At 37.1% G+C, this 14,911-nt stretch overlaps 3 protein-coding genes across 7 annotated transcripts; all 3 read right to left on the reverse strand.

The window, feature by feature from the left end:
• Positions 1-2,650: 2,650 nt before the first annotated feature.
• LOC122033334 (NAC domain-containing protein 21/22-like) lies at positions 2,651-9,400 on the reverse strand. Of its 5 annotated transcripts, none has more exons than XM_042592343.1 (8): positions 9,227-9,400; positions 7,767-7,838; positions 6,238-6,450; positions 6,082-6,167; positions 5,570-5,991; positions 5,190-5,364; positions 3,705-3,982; positions 2,651-3,411 (listed from the first exon to the last, which is right to left on the reverse strand). In XM_042592343.1, the coding sequence occupies exons 5-8, from the start codon at positions 5,606-5,608 to the stop codon at positions 2,968-2,970; spliced, it is 936 nt and encodes a 311-aa protein (XP_042448277.1). In that variant the 5' UTR covers positions 5,609-5,991; positions 6,082-6,167; positions 6,238-6,450; positions 7,767-7,838; positions 9,227-9,400; the 3' UTR covers positions 2,651-2,967. The 5 variants fall into 5 exon arrangements, with proteins under 5 accessions (XP_042448277.1, XP_042448276.1, XP_042448278.1 ...); XM_042592342.1 differs by having other exon boundaries at positions 5,461-5,991; XM_042592344.1 differs by having other exon boundaries at positions 5,602-5,991; positions 9,227-9,397.
• Positions 9,401-9,712: 312 nt separating this feature from the next.
• LOC122033335 (C-factor-like) lies at positions 9,713-13,140 on the reverse strand. The gene is made up of 6 exons (XM_042592345.1): positions 12,284-13,140; positions 11,751-11,903; positions 10,879-10,972; positions 10,576-10,658; positions 10,298-10,451; positions 9,713-10,126 (listed from the first exon to the last, which is right to left on the reverse strand). The coding sequence occupies exons 1-6, from the start codon at positions 12,419-12,421 to the stop codon at positions 9,891-9,893; spliced, it is 858 nt and encodes a 285-aa protein (XP_042448279.1). The 5' UTR covers positions 12,422-13,140; the 3' UTR covers positions 9,713-9,890.
• An 18-nt stretch (positions 13,141-13,158) lies between these two features.
• On the reverse strand, positions 13,159-14,475 carry LOC122033333. The gene has a single exon (XM_042592339.1). It carries the CDS (start codon positions 14,346-14,348, stop codon positions 13,188-13,190), a length of 1,161 nt encoding a protein of 386 aa, XP_042448273.1. The 5' UTR covers positions 14,349-14,475; the 3' UTR covers positions 13,159-13,187.
• Between the last annotated feature and the right edge of the window lie 436 nt (positions 14,476-14,911).

Here is a 14,911-nt window from a genome sequence, read left to right on the forward strand (position 1 = left end):
ATATCTTCAAGGGCATAAATGAATCAAGTTATTAAATATTTGGCTGGTTATCATGTGAATTATAAATTTTAATAAAAATATAATATTTTTTAAAATATATAATTTAATTTTTTAATAAATATTTAAATTTATATTTATTAAATTCTTTTAAACTCGATAAAAATTCGAATAAACTCGTACCGATAAATATATTCATTAAATAAAATTCAAATTCAATTTAATTATAGATGAATCAAAATTAAATATTTAAAAGTCTAATTTAACTCAGCTCGATTCAATTACACCTTTAATGCGGTTGAATTTTCCCTTTTTCTCAGTTTAATTTACGGTAGGTGCTAGTCGTGTAATAATTTGTATTTATTTTTGGAGTGTTAGTGTAATAATTTGTATTTTTCTTTATTTGGGCCCACACTGGGCCAGGTAAGTTCTGTCCATGGCTGTTCTTGACGGGACTCTGAGTTGATAACCAACGTGATGCTAGGAGAAGCCCCAACGACCTTACGTTGAGAGACGGATGTATTCCGAGCTCCAAGTAATAGAAAGTTTTAAATAAATAAATTTGACACAAAGTTACAATATTGAATTAAAATTAGATTAAAGTCGAATAAAATATATTAGATGGGTATGGAGATAGAAAGTATGTTGATTTAAATTAGAGTTGATTTAAAGTTAATTTGATTTTAATTGTATTAAAACGTGTTTGAAAATTTTTTAGAAAACTTATTTTCTTCACAGTTTTATTTTTTATTTTTTTGCAAATATCCACCTACTTTTTCTTCCTCTCCTTGTCTTGCTATTTTTTTTTATTTTGATTTATTTTTTTCTTCTTCTCCTTCTCCAAGAACGCATTAGTCTTCCTTCAATCCTTCCTTTTGTTTATTTTTTTCAGTGGACCAACAACCATTTTAGTCCTTCTTCCTCATGAATAATAGTAACTTTTATTTTTTCTTTTCTTATCATCAAAACTAGTTGAGCCAGACAGGAAAGAGGATCAAACTTATATATTTTTTTTTCTGTCATCCCGGTAGTTGAGTCAAAATTAGTTAACTATTACTTATAGACTACACTTCTAATAAATAGAGGATGACTTTTTAAACACTACTATGTTGGATGTGATTTAATTAAAAATATAGATGATTTTATTATAGATGAATATTACATTTTAAAATATCATAAGACATAACTTTATTGAATATAGTCTTTTTTTATTATATATATAATTTATTATAACTTTTTTATAATAATACATGATTTATTATATTTTAAGGTAGGATGAATCTATCGAATAATATAAAAATATTAATATTTAAGTTCAAATTTAAAAAATATATTTGATATTTAAATTTGATTCCAAGTTTGAAAATATAAATAATTTTGACTCAAACTCAATTCGAATTAGAGTTTGGTTCAAATTGTTCAAATCTTACTTTGAATAGAATCAAGCTATATTTTGAAATGACTTAAATTTAAATTTAATTTAAATTAGTTAGATATATTTAAATTAAAATTATATAAAAATAAATAAATCAGAGTTCGATTTGAATTTGACTTAGTTAGTGAATAATAGAATAAAATATTATGAGTTTAAATTTGACTCAAGAGAAATTATAAAACATTTGAGTTCAACTCAATCCAATTAAATATAAATTAAATATTTTTCAAACCGACTTTAAAAAAACGACTTGATTGCTCCTCCTAATTTTAATTTCCAGATCCGTCCTGTTATTTTGTAACAATTTGTTTGTTGTGGACTGCGTAAAGCAACAAACAAACACAAACAGATCGCTAAGAAAAATATAATGAGCATTTTACCACAATTCACCCTTGATAACAGGCATTAACCAAAATGTGTTTTCGGACTATTATTATTACCAACATACATAGCAGATCTATGTCTTCCTCTTATTGATAAAAGATCATACATCCCGGATTTGGCACACCGATCTCATAGTTATCTTACTATTTTATTAAAAATCTCCCTCCTTTACTAACTAATTTTGATGAAACCTAAAATAAATTTATGTTAATATCTTTTTTTTTATTCACACTAAAAATAATTCCAAAATTTATTAGTAATTCCACAAGCGAAACAATCAGTGATCTAGAGTTCGAGACTCAGCTGCGACATATTATTATAAATTTTTCTCATCATTAATTTTCTCTGATTGTTTTATATAAAAAAATATAGTTCTCTTTAGTCAAGTTCGAGATTCAGCTGCGGTATATTATTATAAATTTTTCTCATCATTAATTTTCTCTGATTGTTTTATATAAAAAAATATAGTTCTCTTTAGTCCCACATCTTAGAATTGACAACACTATGATCAAAGAAGTTTCTATAAATATTAAATTAAATTAATTTTTTTCATAGGGAAGCCGTAAGGGTGACACTCGAAAATTCAAATAATTCGAATTTTCAAAAACCCAAATAATTTATATTTTCAACAGTCCGATACTTTACCCTAATGACTCTACTTTAGTATTTTAATACTAAAATACTTTAATTAATATAATTTCATTATAATCACTAATTTATAGAAAAATTATCATGAATGATTTTATCTTTGAACACTAACGATTACGTGGAAGATGGTAGTAACTTGACAAATAGCTTTCAGAAGAAATTGTAAAAGTTAGGGTTTGAATTTTCTCCATAATTTTTTGGCATCGAATTAATTCTATATCCCTCTATCATGTGTTGTATTTTACATGGCTAGTGTAAATAAGCAAATCACATTGGCTTTCTGCATCAGCTTCCATCTTATTCCATTAGCTATCGGCATCACTGTCACACTCTGACACTCTGTATTCATTAACATGTTCTCAAATCCCCTCAGGCCTATCCACCATAACATAACTTCTCATTATAGCAACCAAGAATATAAAACCGTTTCAAAAGCACCAAATCTCATCGCACTAATTATATGAACTGTAGTGGGTGCATGTAAATATAGTGGGCATCATGTTCTAGTAATTCCACTGCAACTTCATGATATCTCCAAAAGGAACCCAAGCAGGTGGCAGATCACCCTGTGCTGAGCAACCCCCCAAACACTCTTCAGATACTAAGTTCTGCGCCATCCTTTGCTTTGGGTCACCTTCCAGCTTGCCGAGATGGCTCACTGCTGACTTCATGAGCTTTCTGTCACCCGTGAACTGGTTCAGTCCAGAGCTCAAGTTAGGCAGGTGTGGCATTACGGTTGGGACGTGAGGTGTGCGGCTTGGAGTTATGCTGGAGAAGCAGGGCACCTGCTCAAACCCTTTCAAGTTAAATGGGGTTTGGTCAGTGGTGGTGTAGTCAAGTAGAGGTGGGAGGGGCATAGAGCCTTGATCATCTTGGCTAGTCTCCTTGTTTGCCTTGGCAGACATCTCCCTTCCCTTGTAGAACACTCTGCAGAGGACCCAATCTTCCTGCTCGCATAAGAAACGACATACGTGTCGTAATCAATATGATGAAAGGATAATAACAGATTGGAGAAAGCGTGTTCAGAAATTAATTGCTACATATGGCAGTTGAGCCATTAAGATGACTCCCTATCATTCAGATAGACCAACAAATCCTGCAAGTTTTCAAAAATCTCCATAGCTAATGCCTTTCCTAGGCATTAAGATCTTTACTCGATAATTTATAATCTGGCACTCAGTCAATATCTTTATCAAGTACTTATTTTTACAAAGGTTAGAGAGAGATTAAGATGAGTTACCTTGAAAGGCAGCATCTTTTGGGTTGCGGCAGCATAATCTTCAATGCGATATTCATGCATGACCCATTCTGTCTTTGTCCCCTTGGGAGCTCTTCCTTGATAGAAAACCAAGGTCTTCCTCATACCCACCAGCACATTATTCCGGGCCACTGATCTATCCTTCCCGGTGGCCTTCCAGTAGCCTGACACGGTCGCCCTGTTCTTTCTCTGCCCGGTTGCATATTTTCGATCTAGAAGGCTAAAGAAGTACCATTCATTGCCCCCCGCAAATGCAGTAGCTGGATCCAGGACATCAAAATTCAACATTTTCACACACAATGAAAGAAGAGAGAATAGGTTCAGATGCATAAAGAATTCAGTGCTTCAAGATTAAGTTGACAGGAATTCAAATTAAGCTAAAATTTGTGTCAAGCTTGGAATTGCCATCGAGAAGTCGTGGACGGAGTTGGTGACATGAGGCAAGCACTAGTTCATGCCGTTTTCAGCATCAGCAGTGGACCTAACTCCATGATGGATGATGGGTGATTGGTTGCAGACTTGCAGCGCTGTCGGTCTCTGGATCATATGGAAGTCTCAACCAATGAGTCTCACAGCACAAGGAAAGATGTCAGCGTCAACCATTTAAGACCTCACTTTACTTGGATATTAGCCAGCTGGATTAGCACTAAAAAACTAGAGGCTTTGATGGTGGATAAGTAAAACAAATTACCACCTGTGTAGTTCTTAGTGGATCCACGAGATGTGATGTGAAAATATCCATCAACATCTTTAGAAAGTTTGCTTTGAGTTGGGAATCAATATTCCTACACATGACAAAGTTATAGGTGAAGGTATACGGAAATAGAGGGTGTTTAGTGAAAAGTCCGTAGATGAACATGGAAAGAATAGAGGTGGTAAAATTTTCTCCTCCTAATATCCTGCCTTTTTTTTTCTTAAGTTTTGATTCAGATCATCTCAACAAGGGCAAAAGGAAATAATACAGAAAAAGGTGGTCCACTTCAACCATGAATGGATAAAACACTCCAGGTGATTGAAGGGTGGTGGAGAGTTTGGTCAAAGAAAAATTTCCATTGGAAAGTTAGAAAAGAGAAGCATCTACTGAGCTGAATCAGGATAAACTTTGAAAGAGAATTTGTAAATTTAGGGAATATTTTTCATTACAATTTCATCAAATAATCTGAATCAAAAGCAACTGCAGACAAAAAAAAGCAAACTGTTCTCATTGAAACTAGACAGAAAATAAGAAAACTTTTAGAAGCCATGGCAAGGTACAGACATGCATTATGATGGGGTCTTGAAACTTTATCCTTTGAAAACCAGAACAGGCGTTCCAAAAGAACATGCACAAGTTTGCAGCTGCAAAAGATTGCATGCTCGGGGAAGAGGAGAGAAGATAATATGCCACAACAATTCCGTCAGACATAAACCATGAGAAAGAGTAACAATAAGCTACTTCATGTTCTTAAAAGAAGGCAGAAACCTCACCAGGGAAATCCCATGGCTCACACTTATTGGGATCAACATCCACCATCATAGAACAGCCATGGTTCCCAGCGCGCTTGACTGCAAGGTAGTCGCAGATGAGCTCGTCATCCCTTGGGTGGAACCTGAACCCTGGAGGAAGCTCTGCCTCCACCATGCTCAGGAAACTCATGGCGGCCTTGAAGAGAGGGAAAAAAACACAGTGAGAAGGATATACATATAAAAAAAAAACTAGGACGATTAGGTGTTGCATTAATAGAGAAGCCAAGTCAACCTTCCACGAGAATAATAGATAGCATGGGATTGTCCAAATCCACATCTTTATTCTTTCACATTAAAGCACTCATCCTTCACACGTGGTATGGGTATTGACATTGACTTACCTGACACACTTTGTACATGTAATGCTGTATACCTGGCATTGCCTTCAACCTCAACCACACCCTCAGCAATGTGGGCAATCACATGACAACTCTTTTGAGGATGAGAACCATTTCCTTTCGTTTTTGAAACATTAAGGTGAGAAATAGGACACATTCTCGGAATCTTGCTATCAAAAGTGAAAATCTATGAACCAAGAACTTTGTCAGTCTTTATCCGCAAGTTAATTGGTATCCTCTCACTGTGTAGGTGGTCTGGCTGCTTGTTGAGACATCAACCTTGCTTACCAACATGGAACTTGTTCAGTTGTTCTTGCAGTCTACTGCTGATGGGCGGTAACAAAGTAGTAGACTGCAGTGCTAAGTACTAAACTCTAGAAGTGCTACTTGCTGTAACAGCATCCATAGATTAAGTCTGTTGTTACCTGTTTGGGGAAAAAAACTACATTTCAGTATTCTCATTCACGTTAAAATTAAAGGTCAATCTGTCAAATCTACATTTCAAGTATACTGACAATGATCCGAAGAGACGAGAAAACATAAGATAATTTTGGCCTTCTTCACTTGCATAAATTGACATCCAAACCAGCTGTTCTTGCAGCTGCCATTGAAAATAGAGAGTTGGGAAGTAGACTCAAATGGTTTTTCATAGTGCTGTGATGCAGAAATACCTATGCTGACAAATGGATATTGCCCTGGAAGGCTCCTCACAAGAAGACGACGAAAGTGAAATCAAAAACAGTTTGAACTTTGGAGAATGCTGATCTTACTGTTATGTCCATGAAGAACAGCATGGAACAGACCAAAAGCATGGGCCGCCAGACTGATGGATTCATTTCTACATTTCCTCCACTGGACCACCATCATCTGTCCGTCCTAGTTAACTAATCAAAATTGATGACACATCAAAACAGAAATCATGATGAATATGACAATGATATGCCTCAGTAAAGGCATCTCCTGTAAGGGATGAGCAGCAGTTAAAACCAGTATCGATTTGGAAGTACAACATCCATACGCAATGAGATATAGTGTAGGTTGTCGCCAAAAAAAATAAGAAGGCGAGTGCAAACTATACAGAGAAGAAAGGTGAGGTGAATATCTTCGTACTTAGTTCTGTTTCAAGGTTCTCTGCAATAACTGTTTTTGGTCATTTCCACCGTTCTAATAACTCCAGTCTTGTCCTATTTGTAGTGAATGCAGTGAGTACTACAAACGACACTATTCTGTTAAAACCATCAAAGTATCAGTAAAAGATGGTTGAAGATTTTAGAAAAAGCACAGCTGGCTCTAGATCAGTCCATACAAAATGTACTAGGAAATTAAATAGAAGACGCCATCTGCCACTGCATCCAATAACTTTAGGCCATGCTATGACACAATAGGAAGTCTAGGTACCAGTTGAACTGCTCCTCACCATTGTTTTATAAACTATCCACAAAGATGAACTAATCAGCTACATGAGGGGGGACCAAGTATGAATTTTCAGGTCCTTGTCATGCAGTCCGGTGCACGAAGCTCCCGTCATGCGGGTCCCAGGGAAAGATTCATTGTACACAACCTTACCTTGCTTTTTGCAAGAGGTTATTTTCAGAATTCGAACCCGTGACCTTTTTGGTCACATGACAACAACTTTACCGTTGCGTCAAGGCTCCCCTTCTCTCATGAGCAACTAATGACTCAAAATACAATTTTTGGAGATGATCCCTTAATTCTATATTTTCTTAATTGATATGCTTCAACTTTCAATTGCATTATTATTTATTTTGAATGAAACTTGAGAATACTCATCCTACATGAACTTGATTGCAGACTATCCTGATACTACGAGCAAGCAACACATCAGATTGGGTGTTCCTTAAATTTTCAAGACTTGTGGTTTAACATTGAATGGTTCTACGAGGCCAATAATATAAACATTTCTCGAAACTTAGTTCATTTTTATTCAAACTGTTTTTGGGGTATAGTTGAAACTTAACCTCCTACTGCAGTCATGACTATTAATATTACCATGAATTTACACAGCCGAAACCCACATGACATGCAAATTAGGGTAAAACAAATTAAGTGGGAGCCAGGTGCAAATCTAGTTAGAACTTAACACCAGTGCTTCCTTCTATATGTAACAGGGAATGCATAACTGAAACTTATCAGATATTATTTATGTGAATTATTTTGACAATAGACCCAAAATACCAACCATGTAGGCAATATTGGAATGAGTATTTCTCATCTCCTAGTTGAGTGTGATTCAAATGTTTCCATCAACTTCCTGTAAAAGAAAAGGCTAATTAACTTTAGGACAGTTCTCTTCTGATCTTTAAATATAATTTTACACTTTCTTGAGAAAAATATGAATTCAATACTGATGTGATAATTTAGAAGAGACATCAGCACCTTTTCTAATTAAGAGAATTCTGCTTTCATTCTGTTTATGCATATAGATGCATACGGGAACATAAGAAATTCATCACTGAGCAATTAGCTAGAAATAAAAATATTTACTTCAGAAATAATTTTCAGTCAAGCAAAGTGCATCTCTCTTACTGTGGTAAAACTGATATTAGACCAACACAAACAGAAAAGCAGACATCCATGCATGAAAATTGGCGAAAATAAAGCCTTGAAACAAGGAGAACCATGATTAAACAAAGGATGATCGTGAGATAGAAGATGTGAGATGAAAATTGCTCATTGATGCCACAATTAATCAGGTCCTTAAAAATAATAGTATAAGAGGTTGCAAACAAAATAATTAGGTTACTCTTCCAATTTCCATGATGAACCAAATGTGTAGACAATTTGTAGTTTTGTTTTTCTTCCTTAATATACTAATATACGAGATAGTAATCCTGAGGCAAATTCATTGTGATTATTAACTCCACAAGTTGGGTAAAGAAGAGTCAGTCTCAGCCTCTCAGCAAGGTCAACTTGACCTATTATAGTTAGATTGCTCGTTCAGATTTTTTGGGCTCCTCTTTAGACAATATCAATTGTTATCAAGATTCAAGGGAAATGTTATGTTCCTTGTGAACTTGCTTTAAGTGCGTAATAAAGCTTGACTGGCCCTGGACAATCAAAGAATTTTAAAATGTTCAATTATGACTGACAACAGCAAAGATTGACTGAAGTTCTAGTTACTTTTACTCCAGACAGTGCTAGACTTTCCTTGTAGAAAGCAATAAAATATGGAAAAATATTGATTTTTTTTTTAAATATCTTGGTGCTAATCTCGGAATTAGATAACATCAATGTGACAGTTTTCATATTATATATCTCCCGGAGTAAAATTGCTCCTTAGCTCAGCATAAGAACTATTGCCCCTTGGAAAATAAGATAATGATATCCTTCTCCAAAAGAAGGTATAAACACTCGTAATCTTCTGAAAAATTAAATTTTGAAAGTGTGAAATCCTAATGCGATTCACTTTAATCCACTTATCCAGCTTGGTGTAAAGGTGGCATCATCACAAAATATCTAAAATTCGCCAAAGTTTAAACATTTACAGGAGGTATCCTGGATAACTCGAGAAATTAATTTCATCATCAACAACCTCGATCCTTGACCACCTCATAAATAGGCTAAACCCTATCAAGCCATTGGACAAACGATGGGTTTCGGAAGCTACAATAGATGACAAACTTAGGTTCCAAGACAAACCTTGCGAGTGCGCGATCAACAATCCCTGTTTTTTTTTTTTTTTTGGACGAGCCGCCAGTAGCATCAGAAGGGCCTTCTCCGGTCACCGCCGCCCACCTCCGGCGTCGAATAAGCAACTGCTATGTAAACAAGATGAAGGATCACGAATCTTAAGCCCACGAAGACTCGGTCTCTATTGGACCTCATCTGTTTAAAAGATCCACCAGCTACTAAATAGGCACGTTTCAGGAATTATCGATGGGAAATAATTTCGTTTTGGAGCAAAAAAAAAAAAAAACTGATCATTTAATCTTTGAAAATACCAACTAATGGAGTAAATTGATTCATTGTTCCATAAAACCGATGTCGCTATGCTCTGTTTATCACCTTTTTATTTAAATATATCATATTCTAAATTTGTTTTACGAGACATTTAGTATTGATTTTACAGAAATAGTAGTTTACCGTGGTCGATGCCTTCCGAGAAAAGATATTAAACCAATCAAATCGAACCAAATTAAAGTATTCTTATCAGATAAAAAAAATTCAACCAATAAAAAGATTTGGATACAAGTTGTGTTCATTGAGAAAAAAGATGAGTACAATATATACCATAACAAGATGAGACAGACCGTGAGCTTGGAGGCGTTTTGAGGGTGACAAGTGATTTGTTTGTAGCATCATTCTACCAGGGAATCTCTTGACCATCCCATGCGAAGAATTTTCCATTATCGCTGCTTTTAACATTGTCTATGATGGTCAACATTTTTTGCACAGAAAACTCCTTTGTGAAGAGTTTACCAGGCGGAACATTTCTCTGGAATGGCCGTGAAAGATCTGTGTCCACTGTTCCCGGATGCAACAGGATGCAAACGATTGGGTCCTTCTTCCGACCAAGCTCTACACATATCGTCTTTGTCACTGTAAATATTGACAAATGACTAGAATGTGGATTCAGAATAATCTAGATCAGAGTGGCATCAATCAGAGGTACAAAGCACATAAAACTATTAGTAGTTGATCATCTAAGAATACCAACGGCTGTCAAATAGAGAATGGAATTGGATTGCTCTGTGAAAATATTCAGCTCACATTGGTTTAGTGCTGTTTTAGAAGCACGATAAGAATGCCATCCTCCCAAACCATTATCCCCTATTGAGCCCACTCTAGCACTTAAGCTTGCAATAATGGCATGCTTCTTTTCAGTTCCAAAGCCACCGCCAGCCTTCAACAGTGGCAACATGTGCTAACCAAAAACAGAGGTTTGTGAGACATTTGTAAATTTGCATAATTTAAGAAGTACAATTTACAAAAAAGTTGCAGGGAGGAAGGAGAAATAATAACATAGCTACTGAAGAATAATGGTTCACCTTGATAACCAAAATAGGACCAATAGCATTAACTTCGTATGCAAGAAGGAGAGATGATTTCTGTACTTTGCTCAACGTTGTTTCTGTTAATTAAATTAGTAATTAGTTCATTTACCTGAGAATATGCAGTTTATTAATTATCCAACAGATCAAGGACTCAAACTTACCATTATTGCAATTATTAAAGGAGTTTATTTCAAGTTGAGCAATAAAGCCATACAGATACAACAAAGTCCATAAGCACAAGCTCACACTGGCCATCTACACTGAGAAATCTAGACAGCTGATAGTTACGAGCTTAACCTGGTTGGAGTACATCTGGTATTGAAAGAATCCCAGAAGCATTAATTAGTAGATTCAGTTTACCAAAGCTCTCTTTCACAGTGGTTGCTGCTGCCTGCAATAGTCGATTTTATTGAAATAGATTGAAAGTGTGCATTCAAAGTGCATACAAAAGTTTGAGAGTGAAAATTAAATTGTCAAAACCAAGGTTTCAGATACTTAGATCAACAAAAAAATTTAATCCAAGGAGCGTGGATTCAGAAAGAAACTTGTAATAAATTGTCAGAAAGCAAACATTTTGGCATATTGCAGTTTCTTAAGTAATAGCAATAGAGCTACACAGACACCTAGCAACTCACTGGATTTTTCCTTGAACATCAGGCTAACTTAACAATTGTCAACCAGCCATGAAGAATCACTAGCCACTTCATGTTTCCTTCAATTACCTTGCAATGTTTCAAGTAAATTGTTTTATAATCTAAAGAAGATGAGGGATTCATCTACTCCTGTTCATCCTGTAAACTAGAAATGGTAGGTCGACCACTGAAATTTTCACAGTCAAGTCATGGTAGGACAGAGAGCTAATCTCTTTTGTGGTGAATAAGGTAGCTAACTTGCCATGAAGTAAAATATGGAAGCAATTCAGATACTTCAACCTCACACGATGAGTGTTTCTTTTTAGCTCGACTTCTAATCAACATAGGCATATTCAATAATGTTTTAGGCGTTCTGTCTAACCAGTGATGTCAAAATGTTGGTAAAGATACACAAATATCAATTCAAATTAATCCACTGATGACGAAAGGAAATCCTTATGCAATGTAGTTTAAATTACTATATTAGAGAAAATAATATCTAAACATATATAATAATCATGGAGAAAGGTTTAGCACCTCTATGGTGTTTTCCTTGGTTACATCCAAAGGCAATATGCTTAGACGTTCCAAAAATTTATTTTTTAGTTTGAGAAGGCCCGTTGCTTGGTTAGGGTTCCGGCAAGTTGCAATGACATGCCCTTCATCATTCTTCTCCAGAAGTTGCTTCACCTGAAACAAGCATTCATAAAAATCTCCTCAATGTAAATTTACTACTACACCTCAGAACAAAATTTTCACTGGTGTAGTAGTTTGATCAAAATCCTATTCAAAGAATAAAATATTTACTGGAAGCACCACTTCCAAAAAGTTCAAGCTGTTTTAATTCTAGTCAAAAAGGAAATCTAACATCATAGAATATTGTAATCCAAGATATCAAGCAATGATTTTGACAGCCACAAGCAATAACCAGAAAAAAAAAAAACCTAGATGAAAGAACAAAATTAGGTTCAAGATCCTGATTCAGAAGCATGCGCAAAATGGTGGATTTCCACGGTTTTAAAACCAAAAACGAAACTTTGAGTAAAAAGGAAAACAAGCATTATTCTCACAAATTCAAGGCCGATTCCTCGCGAAGTGCCCTGCACCATGGAAACCATGCCTTCCCATTTGTCTGCAGCGGTGCTGCAGAAGAAAGCCCTTTCTAATGATCTCTTCAAGCGCGTGGGAGCGAACACCGTCAGCCTCATCCCAATCGATTCCTTTTCTTATCCAGTTCACGAAGCCAAAGAAAACAAGAAGGAACCGACAGAAATTAATCAAGCGCTTTTGCGATCAACGACCACGCTGACCGCGTGACAAAATTTCCCCAAAAGAAAAGAAAAAGAAATTACAAGGTTTACGATTACTTTGTTTGGAAACTTTCAATTCTGATCCTCTCTTCTTGCAAGAAGATGCTTTAAGCACTACAATTTTTGAAAAACTTCCTTTTAACCCTATAATTTACTGAAAATTTTATTTTCCCCCACATAGTTTCCACGTAACATTTTACCTCCTAATTTTCGATCATATTTGACGGAGCGAATGATATGATACAGTTTAGAAAACTGTGGGATGAAATGTTATTTCTGAAACTTTAGGGGTCACAAAGATCATATGGATCAAAATTAAACTTATTCAAAACCGCTGCATAAATGAGAAATGGATATGATACGGGCAGTTTTCAGTATTAAAACTGAAACCAACCAACTGCAATCAATGCTGCAACAAAAATCCATATCAGATCAAATAAGATCACACAACAAAATATATCAGTGGATCTTTTTTCATTCAATTAGACAACAAACAGGATATAATTCAAACTACTTGTTCAGAGAGTTAATTAGGCATGAGCATACTTATGAAGCAGGCCATGAAAATCATGAATTATATAGGAAACCATCAAACAAACACATTCTCTTGATTATGCAAAACAAGGCGATCCAGAAGAAACAAAAAAAGTCGCATGTATTCATTCTACAATAAAACAATCAAATTCTTTCCTTTCTTCCACACGAATTCAGTCGGTCTGAGTAATAGACGCCAAGACACAGTTAGAACAATGGCTGTAGTCTTACCACCCAGAAGCCCTAGCAATACTATAGCCCAGAAAATCAATACCTGGGAGTTCCTAGATTTTGTTTCAGGCACGTCCTCTTGAAATAATCTGATATCATGATCAGAAACTTCATCAGAGGCAACTATGCTCACAGTGCTTTCTTCATTTTCAATGTCGGGATCTGCGTCGCCATTGCTTTCCTCCTCTATTTCGGTAACCTTATCCAAGATTGCATTTTTAGTGGAATCCGGGACGAGCGCTTCTCTTTCCTCGTGACACTTTCGCCGGCGAAATTTCTTCGAAAGAAATTTTCTCAGAAACTTCTTCAATTTTGAATTGGCCTTCGGAACGGGATCAGGTTCGAGGTGAACCTTCTCGGCGTCTCTCCTTTTCAACGGGACCCCTTTCTGCTGGATCAAATCAACAGAGCTCCTCTCTGATCTTGCAGTTTCCGAAGAGCTATCGGTGGTGATTTCCCTGATCGGCGAAACCACTCCCCTTCCTTCTAATTCACAATCTTTGACGGACGAATTGAGCGTGCTCTCCGCTTTCGAGCGCGGATTCGAGAACCAAAGTAGAAGAAACCCATTCCGATCCAAGAGCCGTAGAACAAAGGCGGACAGCACGATTGCAGCTACAAGTTTCCTCCTTTCTATCGCCAGAGCCATCAAAATCACCATCACGACCAAAAGAAACTCGATCCTTCTACTCGCCGACACGGAAAATGCGAGAGGCGACGGAGAGCACGAATCTGCCTCCAGAACGGGGGGATTGAGACCGGGTCGAGGACTAACATTGGACGGAGGAGCTGAGATGGAAGAGGATGCGAAGGTGGAGGAGGAGGAGGCGAAGGCAGTGGATTCGCCGGAGTCGTACCCTGGTGGCGGAGGCGGCTTCTTCCTCCGCGAGGGCTTCTTCAACCGGTCGCGGTTTTTGACGACGAGGTCGGCGAGAGAGGTGGGAAAGCCAGTCTGGACGACGAGCGATCCACCCTGCTCGGGAGGGCGGAGACCGGCGAGAAGCCGGGAAACTCCGCCGCCACTGCCGCCGGTCCGGAACTTCTTCCGCGAGTTCAGCATACGGGCAAAGCGGTGATCATGGATCGGGAGGAACAAAAAGTCCGCCCGCCACCGAAGACAACGCCTCGTCGGTTTCGCGTTTTTTACAATCAAACCCTCGTAAATAAAGCAAATCAAAACCCGAGACAAAAACGAAGGATTCGGTGCGAGGCAGCGTTTAATATATAGAGCGTGCAGCGTACGGTAGGGAAACCGTGGTCAGGCTACTGTCGGATGCCGTCGGAATCCAAAGAGGATATCTTCGAACGATCCGAGGGATGCTATTCGCCCATCCATTTATGGACGGCTGATATCCGATACACATGTTGACACCGATAGACTACCGTCAAGAGTCCAATTAGGGGCCGCATGAATCGTACGATCCGAATCCGATCAAACGGATCCTAGAATCCGGAGGCACAGCGAATCCGATAATTCACCTTAATGGCCGGCCTCAGTGGCTTGTCACTGTCAAGCCGGCTCGGTTGGTGCAATGCCTTTGTCCTCGGGCAATGGGCGTGCATGGAATTGCTCTTCTTCTTTTTGGCAATTCGACCATATCATAATTAATTAAGGGCCAATTC

This window comes from Zingiber officinale, chromosome 11B (genome assembly GCF_018446385.1).
Source record: "Zingiber officinale cultivar Zhangliang chromosome 11B, Zo_v1.1, whole genome shotgun sequence".
In the NCBI taxonomy this organism is placed as follows: Eukaryota; Viridiplantae; Streptophyta; class Magnoliopsida; order Zingiberales; family Zingiberaceae; genus Zingiber; species Zingiber officinale.

Coding starts and splice junctions, on each gene's coding strand:
- LOC122033334 (XM_042592340.1), bottom strand. CDS start 5,505: ATGTGGATTTGGACAATCCCATGCTATCTATTATTCTCGTGGAAGGTT. Junction 3,983..5,189: donor TGAGCCATGGGATTTCCCTG/GTGAGGTTTCTG, acceptor TCCTGGATCCAG/CTACTGCATTTGCGGGGGGC. Junction 3,412..3,704: donor AAAAGATGCTGCCTTTCAAG/GTAACTCATCTT, acceptor TTATGCGAGCAG/GAAGATTGGGTCCTCTGCAG.
- LOC122033335 (XM_042592345.1), bottom strand. CDS start 12,421: ATGAGGCTGACGGTGTTCGCTCCCACGCGCTTGAAGAGATCATTAGAA. Junction 11,904..12,283: donor GAGGAATCGGCCTTGAATTT/GTGAGAATAATG, acceptor TGCTTGTTTCAG/GTGAAGCAACTTCTGGAGAA. Junction 10,127..10,297: donor TAAAACAGCACTAAACCAAT/GTGAGCTGAATA, acceptor CAATATTTACAG/TGACAAAGACGATATGTGTA.
- LOC122033333 (XM_042592339.1), bottom strand. CDS start 14,348: ATGCTGAACTCGCGGAAGAAGTTCCGGACCGGCGGCAGTGGCGGCGGA.